The following is an 18769-nucleotide window of genomic DNA, read 5'->3' as shown; positions in this document are numbered from 1 at the left end:
AAGAGACTGAAGTCTAATTCTAATCTTCTACATTTTGATAAGTAGTTTTCCCAACACCATTTATTAAAAAGGCTATCTTCTCCAAGTGGATAATTTTGGCATCTGACTATAATTGTGAGGATTATATTATATAATAATTCCCTATTATATTATTATATGTGTCTTCTATTGTTTTTTGTGAGTTAAATGTTTTATATTTTTTTGACATTGACATTCCAATAATATGTAATTTTTGAAGACTAGTATGAGAAATCACAAACATTCTTAACTGATAAAACATGATTCTAAATGCATTTATTTTATCATACAAGTCACAGAGAAAAAAGTCAAATTCTCAAGTTTACCATTTATAAAAGTATTTTATGTAATTTCTTTTCTTTTTCTGGCAATGAGGATTGAACCTAGGGGCCTTCTACCTCCGAGCTATATCCAAATTTATATTTATAGTCCTTTGGAGTATGGAATTTTTATTATATTCCTTTTTGGAATATAAAACTTAAGTGTGTGTGTGTGTGTGTGTGTGTGTGTGTGTGTGTGTGTGTGTACACCTTCATGCATATGTTTTATTTATTGTAACATCTTTTATAGACCAAATCTTGGGAAAAATTGTATCTTTATTTTCACTAACTTTTAACTGAAGTTCAGTGTTCTCTCTGATTATGAGTACAATAAAATCAAGCACAGGAATCTCTGTAGTATCTGGGACTTTTTCACCAATAGAAATTATATAAATTTTCATTACATTACAGTTACAAATATTTTGAAATACATTTTTATAGCTTATCACGACTTTGAAATTCTGCTTATTATTAGGCCCACCTAATATGATTAGAACACAGCACAAATTTTGTTTCCAAATAAAATATAAAATATAAAATGTGTCTTCTATTGTTTTATTCTATTTTTTGATCTTTGTGTCAATTTAATGCTGTTTTTATTCTATGCCTCTGTAGTATAATTTGAAGTCAGTTATTATGATGCCTCCAACATGGTTCCTTCTGCTAATAATTGCTTTGGCTACTTTGGGTCTGTCATTTCTAATATAAGAGCTTTTTAAAAACTATATTTAGTACTCCTGCTACATAGTAAAAATATGTAAGAAAACTAAACCATTTAACCAAAAGAATTCTATAACTACCATTAAATAAAAAGAAGATAATTTTAATCCTAAATATACATGTAACTTTAATTAAATATAATCTTTATTATCTAAAATATTCTTATTGGAAAAAGCTGAAAAATTTCATTAGGGGTGTGTGTGTGTGTGTGTGTGTGTGTGTGTGTGTGTGTATGTGTGATTCTAGGGATTGAACCCAGGGGCATTCTACCTTCGATCTCACCCCTAGCTGGATTTTTAGTCTTTATTTTGAAACAGGATCTAACTAAATTGCAGAGGACCTCACTAAGTAGCTGAGTCTGGCCATGAACCCAGAACTTCCTGTCTCAGCCTCCCAAGTACTGGAATTACAAGGGTGCACTACCACACACCCAGCTAGGTATTTCTTTTTAAAAATATTTATTTTGTGTAGCTTAAGAAGAACATATGTACAGGGAGTCAGACAACATAAGCTCAGTAGAAACTAAAACTTCATGTTTATTCCACAGACTCTTTCTGCCTTCCAAGAATTTACATCAACCACAGACCTCCATGAAATTGCACACAAACCACATATTGGCTGCTCCTTACTAAAAATGTTTACCAAGGTAATTATCATCCTCTGGTTTTCCGGAATAGCTGTGCTGAAGAATTTCAATGTTTGTTGCTCCTGAAGGAATCTTTACAATGACATTGTAACCTGTAATATGATTTTAAACATGTTAATTTTCACAAAAAGCAGATGTGTTAGAGGCTATTACTGATGTATGATTGAAATATATGAATAGCATAGTCATATTTGATTTCATTTTACCTTTAAAAAAATGAAACGGTTGTTCTTTTTGAATCAGTGTTTTAATTAAGGATCGATAAAGAGTAATTGTATAGAAATGCACAGAGCCTGAGATTTTTCTTTTGGTACTGGGAATTAAACCCAAAGCATTCTACCTCCAAGATACACCTTACTAGTACTAAGATTACAGGTGTGAGACACCATACCCAGCCCAGTTTTAAATTCTTAAAGTACAACAATTCCTAATTTTTCTTTCTTCTGAAATTCTTAATATAAACTTGAATGAAGTTAATATTTTAGCTTAAAATAATTAAACACGTTCAATTTTTAAGTCTGACTAATACTTATCCTTCCTACTAGAAAAAATACAAAATTTCAAATGCTATTCACAAATCCAGGAGATAATATTTTATATCATTTAAATATTATTATTGTTTAAATATTTTAAACAAGAAAAAATGTTTCCTGAAACTAAAAATATACATATTGCCTAGTTGTTCAAATACTTTCAGGTTAAGTGTACAATTAATTATGCTGTACTGCTATTATTCTATTTTTCCTTGTTCACTGTTATTAGAATTTCCCTCTATCTAGTAAATGACTAAGTTATAATTTTCTCATGCACTAAAATTGATAACTGTTGGATAAATTTAAGTAGTAAAAGTTTTGTTTAAATTTATAATTCTGATGTCAGATTACCTTGAACATTCTTAGAGAAGACTTGTTTATATCTTATTAAAGTATCACATTTTTAAATACAAGGTGATAAATACTTTGATGGTCCTATATACACTGTATGCATACTGGTTGTAACTTACCAATCTCCAAGAATAAATTCAATTTACATCTTCACTATAAAATGTTCTCACCCATTATGTCTACTGTTTATGTCTTTGCTGTTAAATTTTTCCAACTCACCCTAAGGTTATTGTGGATGTAACAAGATCTAAAGTGACCACCAGGGGGCAGAAATGTGACAAATGCCATTCAGACTCTGAAAAGCGATTCTTTTTCATTTATGAACTGACTTACAGTATAATTTTCACAAGGTTAACTATTTAATTCTAATTTTATATATGTGATTTTGTCTTTAAAAATACTTTTCAGCAAGTACAGATAAATATATGTCATTCGTTATGAAAGATCGAATGTGTGACTTTCATAAAACAATAAATAACAACTAGAAACATAGTATGTCAAATCTTCTAGTAACTAATAATCACAAATATCACCAGCACTATACTTACCATACAGATAAAAACATAAATTTTGAGTTTTAAGTTATCACTTTAATTAAAATTACTCACCACAACTGAACACATGTTCAAAAAAGTATGAACAAAATTTAATGCTGATAAATAAGTCTATAAAATGTGAATGTTTACTTTGCAAGAAAAGTTTTAAGGTCTTTTTCTTTTTTTGGGGGGAGGGTACTGGGGATTGAACCCAGTGGCATTCCATCTCTGAGCTATACCCTCAGCCCTCAGCCTTTTTCTTTCTTTTGCAGCTTTAACAAGTATTTATTACAAAATCAGTAGGAAAGAGAAAGAAAAGAGAAGAAAAAGCAGTGTGCAGGCATGCTAGAGACCCTGATAATGGAACTCTAACCCCCTCTCCATCCAGATTCTGTATTGGTATGTTATTATCAGCGTTACCAAGGCAATGGGCTAGTAACCTATTTCTTAGCCAGGTTGGTGCCTCTTTGCCTTACTAAGTGCAGAGGTCAATAATCTACAGCGTTTCCACCTCTACTGTATTAGGCTGTATCGGTTGTTCATCGACTATAGGTGCTTAGAAGCAGCACACAGTTTACCTTTCCTATATCCAAGCCAGGTCCTTTTTGTGTTTTGTTTGGAAATAGAGTCTCAATATGTTGCAGAGACCCTCACTACACTGTTGTAGCTGGCTTCAAACCTGCGATCCTTCTCAGTCTCCAAAATACTAGGATTACAGGTGTGAGCTACCATGCCTTGCTGGCAAAGGTCTGCTATTTTATTATAAAAATGCTACCCAGAACAATTTTAGAATGAAAAATATCTGAGATATTCTCATAAAAGTTTTGAATAAAAATAAAATCATAGCCAAGTATCAATTATATCTGTGATCCAGAAACTCTTGGGAAATCATATGTGGTGATAATTATGAGCCAATATTTATCCTTCACCATCGATCAACATTTTCAATATAACAATAATAAATACAACCGATAGATCAGGTCTTTTTTTTTTTTTTTTTTTTTTGCAGGTCTGAGGATGGAACCCAGGAGCATTCGACATCTGAGCTACACTCTGCCCTATTTTTATTTTTTATTTTGAAATAGGGTCTCACTAAGTTACAAAGGGCCTCACTAAGTAGTTGAGGCAGTCCACGAACCGCAATCTTCTAGTCTCCACCTCCCAAATTCAAGGATTACAAGCGTGCACTACCACGACCAGCCCAGATCATATATTTTGTTAAAAAATAAGTTAAAAAATAAATAAAAACAAGTTTCCTCAAAAAAATATACATACATTTTAGATTACAGGAACCACATTAAAAGTTCTTCATTCATTAACTGGGAACTACATATCATGGTTAAGTATTACTGGACTTAATCTTTTACTTTAATAAATGAAACTAATATATTTCTTAGTAAATTTATTTTGAGTAGGGAAATTTATCAATTTAAAGGCAAAACTTGGTATAAGATAATTTTTTATATTTAATAGATTTTTATTTTGGATAAGGATTTAGAGTACATAAAACAATGACAAAAATATTACTATTATATCTTCACTGTATACGCCATTATTATATCAAACAAAAAGGAAAAACTAGAAACAGATATATAGCTTACCGTAATGGGCACTGTTGAAGACACCCTCCATTGTCCTGCAGGAAGAGTTATCTCCACCACACACCCCACATTTGTCTCTCTTGGCCTTGGAGTTTAACACATGATCACAGCCAGCTTGCTTCAAAACACAATTATTATAATCAAGACACTCTTTGAATGTACATAAGAAGTTAGAGATGGAGAAATAAAGGGTCTTAACTCAGGTGTCAGTTAAATGTTGCCATTGAAGGTCAAATTTTAAGTAGCAAAAGCATGTTACAACCATTCCTTTCTACTTTTTTAGCAGGCTGGCCCCATCTGCATTTTGGTTCTGAGTTCCTTAAGCAAAGCAAAAATCAGCAAACTTATCTTAATGTCATGTAAGTCATTTTTGAGGGCTCTCGCTGCCTAGTAACAAATCTAACTATATTCCTATAGATAGCAGGATCTCAAAGGTTGTTTTATTGGAACTCATAAGAGCATATTCTGAAGTAAAAGCAGTAATATTTGGTTAGAGAAACTGAAGAAAATTATTATCACTAAAGTCATTATTTATAGAAACTTAATTTATTTACTCGACACAGGCCTTGAACACAGATGTCATTAGTTTCAGTTCCACACGGAGTACCATCAGCAACCTTATCCTTCAACTGGTAGAAGTTAGTGGTTCCAGCAACCCGACAATAAAGTTTACAACGATCCTTTATGGCAACTATAAAAAACACACACACACACATTTTGGGTGACGTTTTTAATATAAAAATGTGTTCTTAGGTCTCAAAAAAATTTTACATCAAAGAAATTTTAATTACTCACTCCCACTGTACTTTGGAAGCCACCTCACATTAGGAGAAAGACCATTGATGTTGAAATGTTTACCATCAAAATCAGAGCACTGCTTCTCTCGAAAGTCTTGTTTTCCTTTTGGACATGAATCAGTGCTACATGATCGAAATTTCATCCGGCGGCCCACACAGTACTTTCCTCCGTTTTTTGGCCTAGTCAAATTTATTACATTTTAAAGCACATCAGTTAAACTTGATTTCTGTCATTTACTTCTATGACTATTCCATTCTTTTCCAGGATCATAAAAACCATTAATGTTACATTGATACATAATTTTTTAAATGGAAATATGTATAGCTTAAGAGACCCTGTTTCCAAATAAAAATATAAAAAATAGGTGTTTGGGAGAGTAGCATAAGGTAGAAGGGTTTCCAGGAACCCCAGTACCACCAAAAAAAAATATATATATATATGTAATAGAGGTTTAAATCAACCAGAACAGTGTCCACCTTAGACTAAGGCATGGAGGGCAGAAATGAATCTTGTACTCTGAGATTAATTAACAAGAAACTAATGATGAGATTTTGTGGAGTGTTTGTTTGCAGACTAAGGATGAAACCCAGTGACATTCTACCCTTGAGCTATAAACTTAGCCCTATTTTTTTATTCTTTATTTTGAAACAAGGTCTCACTAAGTTGTGGAGGGCCTCACAAAGTAGCCGAGATTGGCTGAGAACCTGTGATCCTCCTGTCTCAGCCTCCCAAGTACTAGGATTACAAGCATGTGCCATCACACCTGGCTGGGATTTTGTTTTAAAACTTCAAAATAGAGTTTGTTTATTGTCTGGAAAAAGAGATACATAGTAAACCAAATATAACAGTAAAGGAATAGGTGTTAAAAATGAAGTATATCTGCATCTTTGTAATGTACATACTTCTTGTCACCCAATTCAAAGAGTTCCATGATTCTGATTTATATCTAGCTCTATTTCAACTTACACTGGAAAATAAAAGCTCTTCATAATTTTAGATTATAAAGATTTATAGTATAATTTAGCTATTCTCTAACTCAAACATTATTAGATTTTATTCAAAATATGTCACATATCTATAATAAAAATGCTTGATAAGAAGATTTTTTAAAAAAGTGTCACATTGCTTACTAACTTATATATGGTATATACAACAGAAATGTGTATTTAAAAATCTTTATGGACTCTCTAAGCTGTTTCAAATAGTTTGATGAAGGGGAGATATTCATTTAAAGCAATGATGAATCTACAACATGATAAATAAAGAAAATGTGACATGTCAAATTATACAAAATAACAAAAAACTAGCAAACAAACTACATATTTTGTCCAGGGGAGATGAAACATAAGTGGAAGGAACCAGGACTTGCCATTAGGAACAGAGTAAATGTGAAAATGTCATTATGCTACTGTTATTCATAAGTATGTCCTAAATATCCCAAATCAGAAAATAAAACAAAAACAAAATGAAGAAGTTGTTTTGTCTCAATTAAAATTATAAGATTTAATCTGTTTTGTTTTTTGTAAAACTGGAATCTATAAAGATCTATAGCAATATAGCTTCAAGTATTCCAGGAATTTCCTGAATCTCAGCAACTTACAGACTGACCTCTAGTTTAAAAGGGAATAAATTTGATGTTTACCTTCTGGTGCCTTGAGTTAATCTTAATTTACAGTGACATAAAAAAGACATACTCAGGATGATTGCAGAGCCTGATTGCGCTTCTGATTCCACCTCCACATGTTCTTGAACACGAATTATAAGGTCCCCACGATCCCCATTCACCATCTACAGGACGCATCTCCATGTCTTTGTTTACACAATGCCCATGGTGGCAATGCTATGAAAACAACAAACCAAAAGAAATCACTCATGTATATCTAATTAGAACATCATGTTAATTATAACCACAGGTTCAAGATAACTAGAAGAACATTCTGTCAACAATTCAGGTTAAACTGTTATTCAGAAATGAGATTATACTGGACAACAATTTAGGAATATTTCCTATCTACTGAGTAACCAGAAGATCCATGAAATGCAAAATTAATCTAGCATTGCTCTTGCCTTTGAGACTTGGAGTCCTACTGAGGATGAAAGTGAAATAAGAGTAAATCTGAAAATGATAATTTTTTTTGTGGTACTGAGGATGGAACCTAGGGGCATTCTAACTCCAAGCTAGATCTATGTTTTATTCTTTATTTTTTGAAACAGGGTCTCACTGAGTTGCAAAAGGCCTCAATAAGTAGCTGAGGCTGTCCATGAACCTGTATCCTCCTGTCTCAGCCTCCCAAATGCTGGGATTACAAGTGTGCACTGCCATGCCTGGCTGAGAATATTTTTAAAGAGAAGTAATGATGTTTAATATTTGTGTGTGTGTGGTGTGTGGGACTGAGGATTGAATCCAAGGACATTCTACCTCTTAGCTACACCCTCATTCCTATTTTTTATTCTTTATTTTGAAATGGGTTCTCACTAGGCTGATGAGAGTCTCACTACAGAGATGAAACTGGCTTCAAATCCACAATTCTCCTGTCTCAGCCTCCCAAGAACTGGGATTACAAGTGTGTGTCACCATGCCCAGTTATCATTATTAATTTAATACTGCATATTTTCATGCTTTCATTTTTTACTCCAAGGTATTTATCCACCTTCCCACCTTTTCCAAAAATGTTCTATTCTATTTTTCTCCAAAGTCTCAGATGATGATCTTGCTTCTTACCTGTGTCTCTAAAGTGGAAACTTAGAGAAGAATTTGCCCACCAATTCCTCTTGACCACCCAAGAGCATATAAACCCAGATATTCACCTTGTTGTCTGTTAGTATGCATGGAAACTCCATGATCCTAGCAGTCAGCCACTCTGCCTGTGCCGTTAATCCCATCCCCTCTCACTACACAGTTTCACTCCACCAACTCTCTTTGCTTCTGTCCTGGATCATCATTCCATCAGTGGCAGCTAGTCAAGATGTGCAGTCTTGAACTAGTTATAAGACCGTGAGGCGATAAGCACAGACTTGATAGTGAGCACTAAAAAAACTTTTTTCTTTTGCAATGTTGGGATTAAACCTAGGCTATATAAGCACTCTACCACCGAGCTACATCCCTGCCCAGAAGCCTTTATAGAATTCGAATTGTAATTTTATGTTTATTATTTTGCAATTATCTTTTAATTGTGGTAAAATACACATGACATATACTACCTTACCCATTTTCTGGGTCTAGTTCAGTGGCATTAAGTATATTGACTTGATCGTGCAGTATCTTCAGAACATTTTTATGCTGTAAAACCCGTGATTAAACAACTTTTATCACCCTCCCCCTTTTGACCTCTTAGTTGTTACCATTCTACTTTCTTCTTTCATGAATTTGACTATTTCAGATACTTAATATAACTGAAGTAAAAAAAATATTTGTGACTTTGCAACTGGCTTATTTCACTTAGCTAATGTTCCCAAGATTTGCCCATGTTGCAGCATGTCAGAACTTTTTTTTTTTTTTTTTTTTTTTTTAATACTGGGGATTGAGCCCAAGGGCATTCTCCCTCTGCGCTACATTCTCAGCCATATTTTATTTTATTTTTTAAAATTTGAAACAGAATGTAAGTTTCAGAGGGCTTGGCTAAGTTGCTGAGGCTGGCCATGAACCTTCTATTTTCCTGTCTCAGCCTCCCAAGTACTAGGATTAGAGACATGTACCACCAGGCCTGGCTTCCTTCTTTTTTAAGGATGAATAATATACTACTGTGTTTTATGAATGGCTATTTGTTCTGCTATAACAGAATACCTGGGAATTGATAATTTATAAAAAAAAACAAAACTTTATTTCTCACAAGACTAAGTACAGGGAATTTTAAGATCAAGTACCAGAATCTTCTAAAATAGTACCTTTCATACTTTCTCTTCTAGAGAGAAGAACCTTAGATTGTTTTTTTTTTTTTTTTTTTTTTTTTGGTGGTACTGGAGTTTCTGGAAGCCCTTCTACCTCCGGGCTACACTCCAAGACCTATTTTATTTTTTGGAACAGGGTCTTCTATGCCAGCACGGCTGGCTTGGAACCTGCGCGATCCTCCTGTCTCTGCCTCCCAAGCGCGGGGATTACAAGTGTGCACCACCACACCCAGCAGAACCTTGGATTCTTAATGTCAGAAGACAGAGGGCCCAAAAGAAAGCCCATTCCTGAAAGCTCAGAGAATGAAGCCTTCATTGCCTAATTACCTCTTCAAGGACCCACTTCCCAATATAATTACATTGGCAATTATTTACTTATTAATTTTGGTGCTGGGGATTGAACCCGAGAACACTCTACCTCTGAGCTACACCCCAACCTTATTTTTTTATTTTCATTTTGAGACAGGATCTCACTAGGTTGCTGAGAGCCTCACTAGTTGCTTGCTGAGGCTGTCCTCGAACCTGTGATTACCTGTCTCAGCTGCCTAAGTACTGGGATTACAGGTGTATGCCACTATGCCCAACTTACAATTAAACTTTAAAACAAGTTTTGAAAGGACACACATTCAAACATACCAAATGCATATATTAAATTTTATTTATTTATGGACGTGAGTTACTTCTACCTTATGATACTGCTATGAGCATGGTATACCAATGCCTCTTAAGATCTACTTTAATTTTCTTCTGGGGGAGACACACAGGGAATGGAGCCAGGGTCATTCTATCTCTGAGTTATACCCACTGGCCTATTTTATTTTTATTTGGAAACAGGATCTCACTAGGTTGATGACAGTCTCACTACTTTCTGAGGCTGTCCTTGAACCTATGATCCTCCTGTCTCATCCTCCCAAGTACTAGAATTACAAGCATGCACTACCATGCCCAGCTAAAGATCTACTTTTAATTCCTTAGAACATGGACCCAGAAGTAGATTATACAATGAGTCTGTTTTTTTGAGGAATATTGTTTTCCATAGAAAATGTGGCTTATATTTTAATGTCTTTTTGTTTTCCAACTAAATCATTTTTGGTTTGTACAAAAAATCAGCTTATAATATCCAGAAATTTAAAAAAACTTAATCCTTTACTACAGATAGTTTGATAAGTATTTTGTTAGGTTGTTCCCATTAACATACAAATAAATTATTGTTTCTCCCACTTTAAAAACAATAACAGCAGCTGGGCTTGGTGGCACACACCTGCGATCTCAGTATTTGGGAGGCTAAGACAAGAGGATTGTAGGTTTGAGGACAGCCTCAGCAAATAGTGAGATTCTCATGAAATTAGTGTGATGCAGTTTCAAAATAAAAATTAAATATAGGGCTAGGAGTATAGCTCAGAGGTATAATGCCCCTGTACTACAAAATAACAATAATCATAATAACAACAATCATATGATAACAACAAAACCTTTCTTAGCTCTCAATTCTTTCACTAGCTACTGCCTTGCTTTTCCTTGGGAGGGTTGTCCATGTGCGCGCTCACACGCGCTCACTCACTCTCGTGCTCGCGCTCTCTCTCTCTCTCTCTCTCTCTCTCTCTCTCTCTCTCTCTCTCTCTCTCTATTTTTCTCATAACCTCACCCCACCCTCCTCACCCAGGCTTTTATACCTCATTCCTCCAAAAATCTGTTCCTATGTAGGTCAACAATGGCTTCCACACCGCTTTAACCAAGTCAGTTTTTATTCTCTGTCTTCTTTGATTTTTCAGCACTGACACAGCTCATCGTAGTAATCTCTTGGATAGATCATTTTCTTTTCTTTTCATTTCCAGGCCCACTCTTGATACTAGATCACCGCTTTTCCTCCTTCTTTCCTAATTAATCATCCACGGTCATTTCTGCAATTTCTTTGTGTGTGTGTGTGTGTGTGTGTGTGTGTGTGTGTGTGTGTGTTTTCTCTTAATATTGGAATATCCCCAGATTCATGCTTTGGTCCTTTTCTTTTTCCTAGGAATGATCACTCTTAGGCTAGATCACTCTTCTGAACTTCAGACACACAGCTGCTCACTCATGTTTACTTGAATGTCTAATAAACATTTCAAAGTGCACAGGAAACTAAGATCCTGCCCCTTCCCTCAAAACCTGTTTTCCCTGAATTAATATAAGTGTTAAAAAAAAAAAACTTACAGTCATCTTGTCTCTTCTTCCTTAAACATTACACACCAGGAACATTAGCAAATGCTCCATTTCCTTCTAAAACATATCAGAAATGAACTTTTTTTTTTTTATGGTACTGGGGTTCCTGGAAGCCCTTCTACCTCTGGGCTACACTCCCAGACCTATTTTTACTTTTTTTTAAAATTTGGAAACAGGGTCTCTTAAGCCAGCGCAGCTGGCTTCGAACCTGTGCGATCCTCCTGTCTCTGCCTCCCAAGCGCAGGAATTACAAGTGTGCGCCACCATGTCCAGCTTAGAAATGAACTCTTCACCATCATTTTTACTACCACACTTTTTTGAGCCACAAAATATTTCTCATCTCTCTAATGGCAATAATCCCTAAATAGATGTCTTCTTTTTCTACTTATCCTCTAGTACAGCCTCAACCAGTTGCCATAATGATTTTTAAATTTTTGTTTTAAAATTAAGTCAATAGGGTGATGACTCAGCTATTTTATTTTATGAAAACAATGCCCTGCAAGGTTTTACATAATATTCCTCCAGATACTTTAGGTTTCATTCACTCTTCATTCAACTCCAACTGCAAGGTCCTCCTTGCTCTTCCTTGAATGCTCCAGACTTATCCTGACTTAGCTCAGCCCTTTCCTTGAACTCACTGACCCCAGATATCCTCTTAAATAATAACCTCAGCTCCTTTAAGGCAGTTCATTTGGCACTTCACTTAAGGTCTATCTTGACCTTACCCTGTTCTACCAGAACAGTCCTAATCACTTTCCTGATATATTTTTGTTGTTGTTGTTCATAACATTTTTGTGGAAATCTTCAACAAATAATATAATCCTCACACACATTTGTGTACTCTCACTCTCTCTCTGTGTATGTATATCTATGAACTAGATGTGGGCATGAACATGTGCATCCATGCACACAAACCCAAGTTAATAGTATTATTATATTAATCATTCATAGTATTCTAGTCAGATCCTGGAATGCAACCTCTATGTAGCAGAAATATTGTGTGTTTTGTTGTTACTTATCTTTAATGCCTAGGATAGTGTTTCACATAGTAGACACTTGAAAACTCTTTGCTGAATGAACAAATCCTATTATCAAGTTTATTAATACTAAAAACATGTGCCTTCCATTGGAACAAATTATTTACAGTTATCTAACAGTGGAAAGCCATATTAGAAGTGAACAAAAACAAAATATCAGAATAAAATGTGCTAGGGGCATGTGAACTATGTGAAAATCTTCAACAAACAAAATAATCCTCACACACATTTGTGTGCTCTCCCTCCCTATGTGTATGTATGCATAGATCTCTGTGAACTAGACTCACGCATGAGCATGTGCACAGTACACATGCACAATCACAGTTCGAATTCAAAATGTCTCCCAGACTTCATGTGGTAGGCAAGGTAGTGGCGTTGAGGATGGACAGGACTGGAGGCAGGTCCCTGGGGGTGTGGCTGGATAGAGCATGTGTTATGGGCCTGATGGGATACTGCATGTGTTGTCTGACCCTTTGCTCTCTGCTCTCCACCATGATGTCCTAATGATAAGTAGCCGTAACTGCTGCCTGGAAGCTCTCCCCCAATTGGACTGACTTCTGAAATCTTTAGAACTGTGAGAAAATAAATCTGTGTGTCAGGTAGCTTGGGTCACAACAGTGAAAATGATGACTCATACACACACACACACACACACACACAGGCACGCACACATGCTTATTACGTCTTTATATAGAATATATATATTTGGAAGAACAAAGCATAAAAAGGTATAATCTTATGCTATTTAGCATACAGTAAAAATAACTCATCATCTGATGGGCTAACAACAGTTTCACAGAAATTGATTTGCTACCAAAAGCATTTAACATATAGACTCACTTGTAAGGTAGTTACAAGTAAAACAAATAAAGGAGATTGTTACAGCAAAATTACAATGTTCACTTATAATTTCTCTTCAATAACAGGTCCATTTAATAGTGAATACAACTAACATATAGGACTCACTGTTTTCAATTAATGAAACAAGAAATTTACATCTATAATAACCCTCTTGTTCCCACTTGAAATACTTCTCTTTTTAATCTGCGCTGGCTTCGCATTCATCGCAGTATCTCATCACAGCTACCTTGAACCCCAACCACACCCATCATGACAGTCGTGGGTGGAATATGCAAATGCCACTAGGCAAATGCTCCAGAGAGATACGAACCAGGGAAATGCAGACTAAAACCACAACAAGATTCCATTTTATACTTTCTAGAATGACTAAAACATGTTTAAAAGACTACCACTATCAAAACCTGGCAAAAAATACAGAGCACCTAAAACTTTCTAGATTGCTGGGCATGAGGTGGAGGTTAAAGTGTTGCACATACATTAGAAAGTTATTGGCATTTTCTTATGAAGTTAAACATACACTTATTCTATAACCCAGAAATTCTACCCTACGGGAAAGAAATATGTCTATATGGAGATCTGTACAAGAGTGTTCATAGTAGCTTTATTCAGAGTAACCCCAAACCAGAAAAAATCCAATGTCTATAGACAGGAGAAAAAATAAATTATGTACATTTGGAGAACTGAATGACACTGACATATGAAGGAAACAATACCCCTGCACACATATGAATAAAGTTCAAAAGAATTGTGGTGAACAAAAGAAGCCCAACTCATCCCACCCCCAGAAGGATATACTGTCTAGTTCTATTTACATTTAAGAGGAATTAATCAATGCAAATAGAAATAAAAAGAGTTGTCTCTGAAAAGAAAGAAAACTGTCTATAAACACATGAGAGTGACTTCTCAGAGTGACAGAAATGCTCTAATTTTTATTGGGATGTTGATATGTGTACACACACACACACCATGGAATTTCAGATATAGTATGGAATTTCAGATGTAGGTGGAATCTCTGGGTAGTTTTAATTTGCATCTCCCTGATTGCTAATAATGTTGGACATTTTTTTCATCTATCTATTAGCCATTTGTATCTTCTCTTTTCTGAAATATTTATTCAATTCAGTTTCCCATTCTTTTTTTTTTTTTTTGAACCCCGGGGTATTCTACCTCCAAGCTATACCACCATCCCTATATTTTATTCTTTATTTTGAAACAGGGTCTCACTAACTTGCGGAGGGTCTCCTTAAGTAGCTGAGGCTGTCTAAAAACCTGCAATCCTCCTGTCTCAGCCTCCCAAGTACTGGGATTACAAGCATGAGCCACTATGTCTGGCTACAATTGTCCATTTCTTGATTGGGTCACATGTTTTTCTAGTATGAAGTTTTTTAAGTTCTTTGCATATTCTGGATATTAGACCACTGTCAGAGAGATAGCTGGTAAAGATCTCTCCCATTCTGTAGGTCTTTTTTAGACTCTTAATGATTTTCTTTGGTGAGCAGAAACTCTTGAGTTTAATGCCATCCACTTACCAGTTCTTGTTTTAATTTCCTGAACTTTCGAGGTCTTTATAAGAAAGTTTCTACCTGTGCCCATATGTTGGAGTGTTAAACCTATGCCCTCCTCTAACAGCTTCATAGACTCTGGTATAACTTCCAGGACTTTGATCCATCCAGAGTTTATTTCTGTGCAGGGTGAGAGGTAAGGATTAGTTCCCTTTTTCTACAAGTGGAGAGGCAGTTCTCCCAGCACCATTTATTGAAAAGGCTGTCCTTTCTCCAGCGTATGTATTTGGGCCCTTTGACTATAAGTGCATGGGTTAGTTTTTATATCTTCTATTCAATTCCATTGATCTGTGTGCTGTTTCTGTGCCAATTGGAAAGTGATTCTAAAGAAAGGCAACAGCTAGAAGAAACATTTCCAGAAAGCAACAGGTAGAAAAAATGCAAACTTGTCTGCTGAACTAATCTTACTTTTGAGAATTTTAAAATTTTGCCTAATGTGACAGTAGCAAAGCAGCAGCATTAGCCAACCCATTGCCAAGGAAGTGTTCCTTCTGCACCAGGGAGCTCAGAGAAGGCTGGCAGACTCAACCCAATACAGACAATATTGTCCACTAATGCCAAAAGAACTTGTCTTCACCTGGCATTCAAAGCACATCTGATTTCATCCTCATAGACAACACACCTCATTATCATGATGAGCCTTATTATTCAACACTGTGTTGACGGACTTAGGTAAGTTCATGATTAATGTTACAATGGTAAAGATTCGCTATGGTAGGCAGTTATTTCAGGGGTGCAATGAATTTTAATACACTTAGAACCATAAGGATTTAAAGCAGCCACTTAAAACATTCAATTACACTTAACTGAATTTTTTTTTTCCTGGAAGCCCTTCTACCTCCAGGCTACACTCCCAGACCTATTTTATTTTTGGAAACAGGGTCTCTTAAGCCAGTGCGGCTTGCTTCAAACCGGCGTGATCCTCCTGTCTCCGCCTCTCAAGCGCGGGGATTACAGGCGTGTGCCACCACGCCCGGCTCACTTAACTGAATTTTATGGGAGAAAATATGCAACTGAAACATCTTTGAATTGTGGGGATTTACTGAAATATTAGTACCTTGATGTCTGTATTAATTTTAATAACAAACTATATTACAGTTAAGTAAAAGCATGTATATACAGTCCATGTAATTATTTTGTGTGTGTGTAGTACTAGGGATTGAACCCAAGGGAATTCTATCTGAGCTCACCCCTACCCCTATTTTATTTCTTATTTAGAAACAGGGTTTCACTAAGTTACTTCACACTGGCCTCGAACCTGTGATCTTCCTGTCTCACCCTCCCAAATACTGGGATTAAAGCATGAGGCTCTCTGTAATTATTTATATGACAACTCTACATAACTTTAATATTCATCAGCTATATGTTGAAACATGGTAAAATTAAACATTTAACTCAGCTGACAAATACTATCCTAAGAAGACATGACAATAATATCAATTGAACTAGCTGAATAAAAGTTGCCAGCAAATAATCAACAGAGTCCTGGAGTGCAGAGCAGCCACACCCTTGGACCACATTCTGATCCAAAACTCACCCCCCAGAGAAAACCTACCATCCCATGACCACAGACTGTTCCATCTGCCAGTGGCATGTGCTGCGTGCGACAGCCCTTGTGAACTCCTTCTGCACTTGTGCACCAGAGACGCCGGCACTGTCTCTGCAGTCACAAAAGAAGACAAGCAAGAGTAAAGACATGAACACCCAGACCAATTCAGCATAATACATCCAGTTACAAGTAGGTCTGGTATACTTTCTGGCTTCATGGTCAAAGCTAGAAATCATTACCTTAACTAAATAAGTTCAAGTCATTGCTTCTCTTCTAAGCACACACACATATGCGCTCACACACACACACACACACACACACACACACACACACACACTCACACACACACACAGGCAACATTAATTTTGAAAAAAAAATGAAGTTTTATTCATGCATTAAAGCAACCGGAGAAATGAACTGGAATGGAAATATTCAAAATTCTGTAAGACATTTTTTCTCTTTGCATGATATTTTTCTAAAAAGCTTTTTTGTTGTTAAATGTTAGTCTCGAATTCCTCAAAACCTCTTTTGATGCAATAGTGGAATGTATGAATAATGTGCATAGAAATACTACATAATGCACTAAAGTTTCCTATTTTGTGAATATAATGCATACTTTCAGCTTTAGAACAAAAGGTTCTGAAGTTATCACAAGAAACAAAAGTCCATAGAAGATCATCAGATACCCAAGATAATTTCTTTCTTTTGATGAATTTATTTATTTTTTTTAATTTTATTTTTTATTGGTGCACTGTATTCATACATCATAGTGGGATACAAACTTTTGTAGACATACATGCACACATCACCCAGTCAGCCCCCACCCGATCCCCACCCCATTCTCTCCCCATCCCTCCCTCCCATGCTTGGCTTAGTGGTTGACATCTAGTATTATAGCAATTTATCCAAAATTAAAAATGATAATCTCACATAACAGTTTCATTTGTCTGATACCAAGCTTTTGATGACTTAAAGATACCATTTCAATATTTCTTTTTACTTTCTTTCTTACCAGAGAATATTTTTTTTTCTATTTTTTTAGGTGACGCTATCATATATATATTTATTTTTCAGAAAAAAAAATCTATCCTTATATGGAATATGGACTCTAGATACCCAAGACGATCTTGAAAAAGAACAAAGCTAGAAGATATATATTTTCTGATTTCAAACCATATAAAGCTACAATAATTGAAACAGTGTAGTACTATTCTAAAGGCAGATATATAAACCATTGGAGTTAAATAAAAGCCTAGAGCTAAATTCTTCCCTATATTGTCAAGTTATTTTTGACAAGGTTTCCACGAACATTTGGTGGTAGAAATAATAATCTTTTAACTAAATATTGTTGAAACATAATAATTACATGGAAAAGAATAAAGTTGGACCCTTACCTAATCCCATATACAAATATTAACTCAAAATAGATAAAAGACCTAAATATAAATCTTAAGATTATAAACTTTTAGGAGAAAATCTGGGTCATAAAACCTCACAACATTGAAATTGGCAGTGATTTCTTGGATATGATTTCAATGACACAGGCAATAGAAGAGTATACAAACTCCCTAAAAAATAAAAAAAAAATATTGTATATCCAAAGACAATGTAAACAGAGTTAACAGTTACTAATAGAATGGGATAAAATATTTCCAAATGCTATATCTGAAGGTATATTAATATTCCAACTAGAAATCCTAAAAATTAACAACAATAAAGGCAAACAATACCATTTAGAGATAGGTAAAAGACTAACGTAAGTAATGAATCTCCACAGATAACCAATCTTAGTTGTCTGTTGGATGGAAACTCTTGTTTCTCTGGTTCTGGTGTGTATTACCTATTTCTTCTTTGTAGTTAATCTCTTTGAGTATTTTCTCTAGCGCTGGTTGTGAAGACATAAATTCCTTCAGTTTCTGTTTGTCATGGAAGCTTCTTATTTCTCCATCTAATTTGATAGAAAGTTTTGCTGGGTAGGAAATTTTTGGCTGGAAGTTGTTTTCTTTCAGAGTTTGGAATATGTTACTCCAAGCCCTTCTGGCTCTCATGACTTGGTTTGGGAAGTCTGGAGTGATTCTAATTGGTTTGCCTCTGAATGAAGCACTTGACCCTTTGCTTTTGTTGCCTTTAAGATTCTCTGCTTGGCTTCC

At 35.2% G+C, this 18769-nt stretch overlaps 1 protein-coding gene across 2 annotated transcripts in view; it reads right to left on the bottom strand.

The window, feature by feature from the left end:
- The window catches only part of ADAMTS20 (ADAM metallopeptidase with thrombospondin type 1 motif 20), a gene marked incomplete at both ends in the record, with an annotated part of 191686 nt that overhangs the window by 89496 nt on the left and 83421 nt on the right, over positions 1–18769 (bottom strand). For both annotated transcript variants that reach the window (XM_080705454.1, XM_080705455.1), the window contains 6 exons: positions 1701–1796; positions 4726–4843; positions 5280–5416; positions 5521–5702; positions 7218–7363; positions 16626–16730. In XM_080705454.1, coding sequence (XP_080561580.1) covers positions 1701–1796; positions 4726–4843; positions 5280–5416; positions 5521–5702; positions 7218–7363; positions 16626–16730 — 784 coding nt within the window. The remainder of the gene's footprint in view (positions 1–1700; positions 1797–4725; positions 4844–5279; positions 5417–5520; positions 5703–7217; positions 7364–16625; positions 16731–18769) is intronic.

The sequence above is a fragment of the Muscardinus avellanarius genome (genome assembly GCF_963383645.1).
Source record: "Muscardinus avellanarius genome assembly, chromosome: 11".
NCBI lineage: Eukaryota > Metazoa > Chordata > Mammalia > Rodentia > Gliridae > Muscardinus > Muscardinus avellanarius.
The sequence above is the reverse complement of the archived record's forward strand: the minus strand, read 5'-3'. Positions and strand labels throughout refer to the sequence as shown.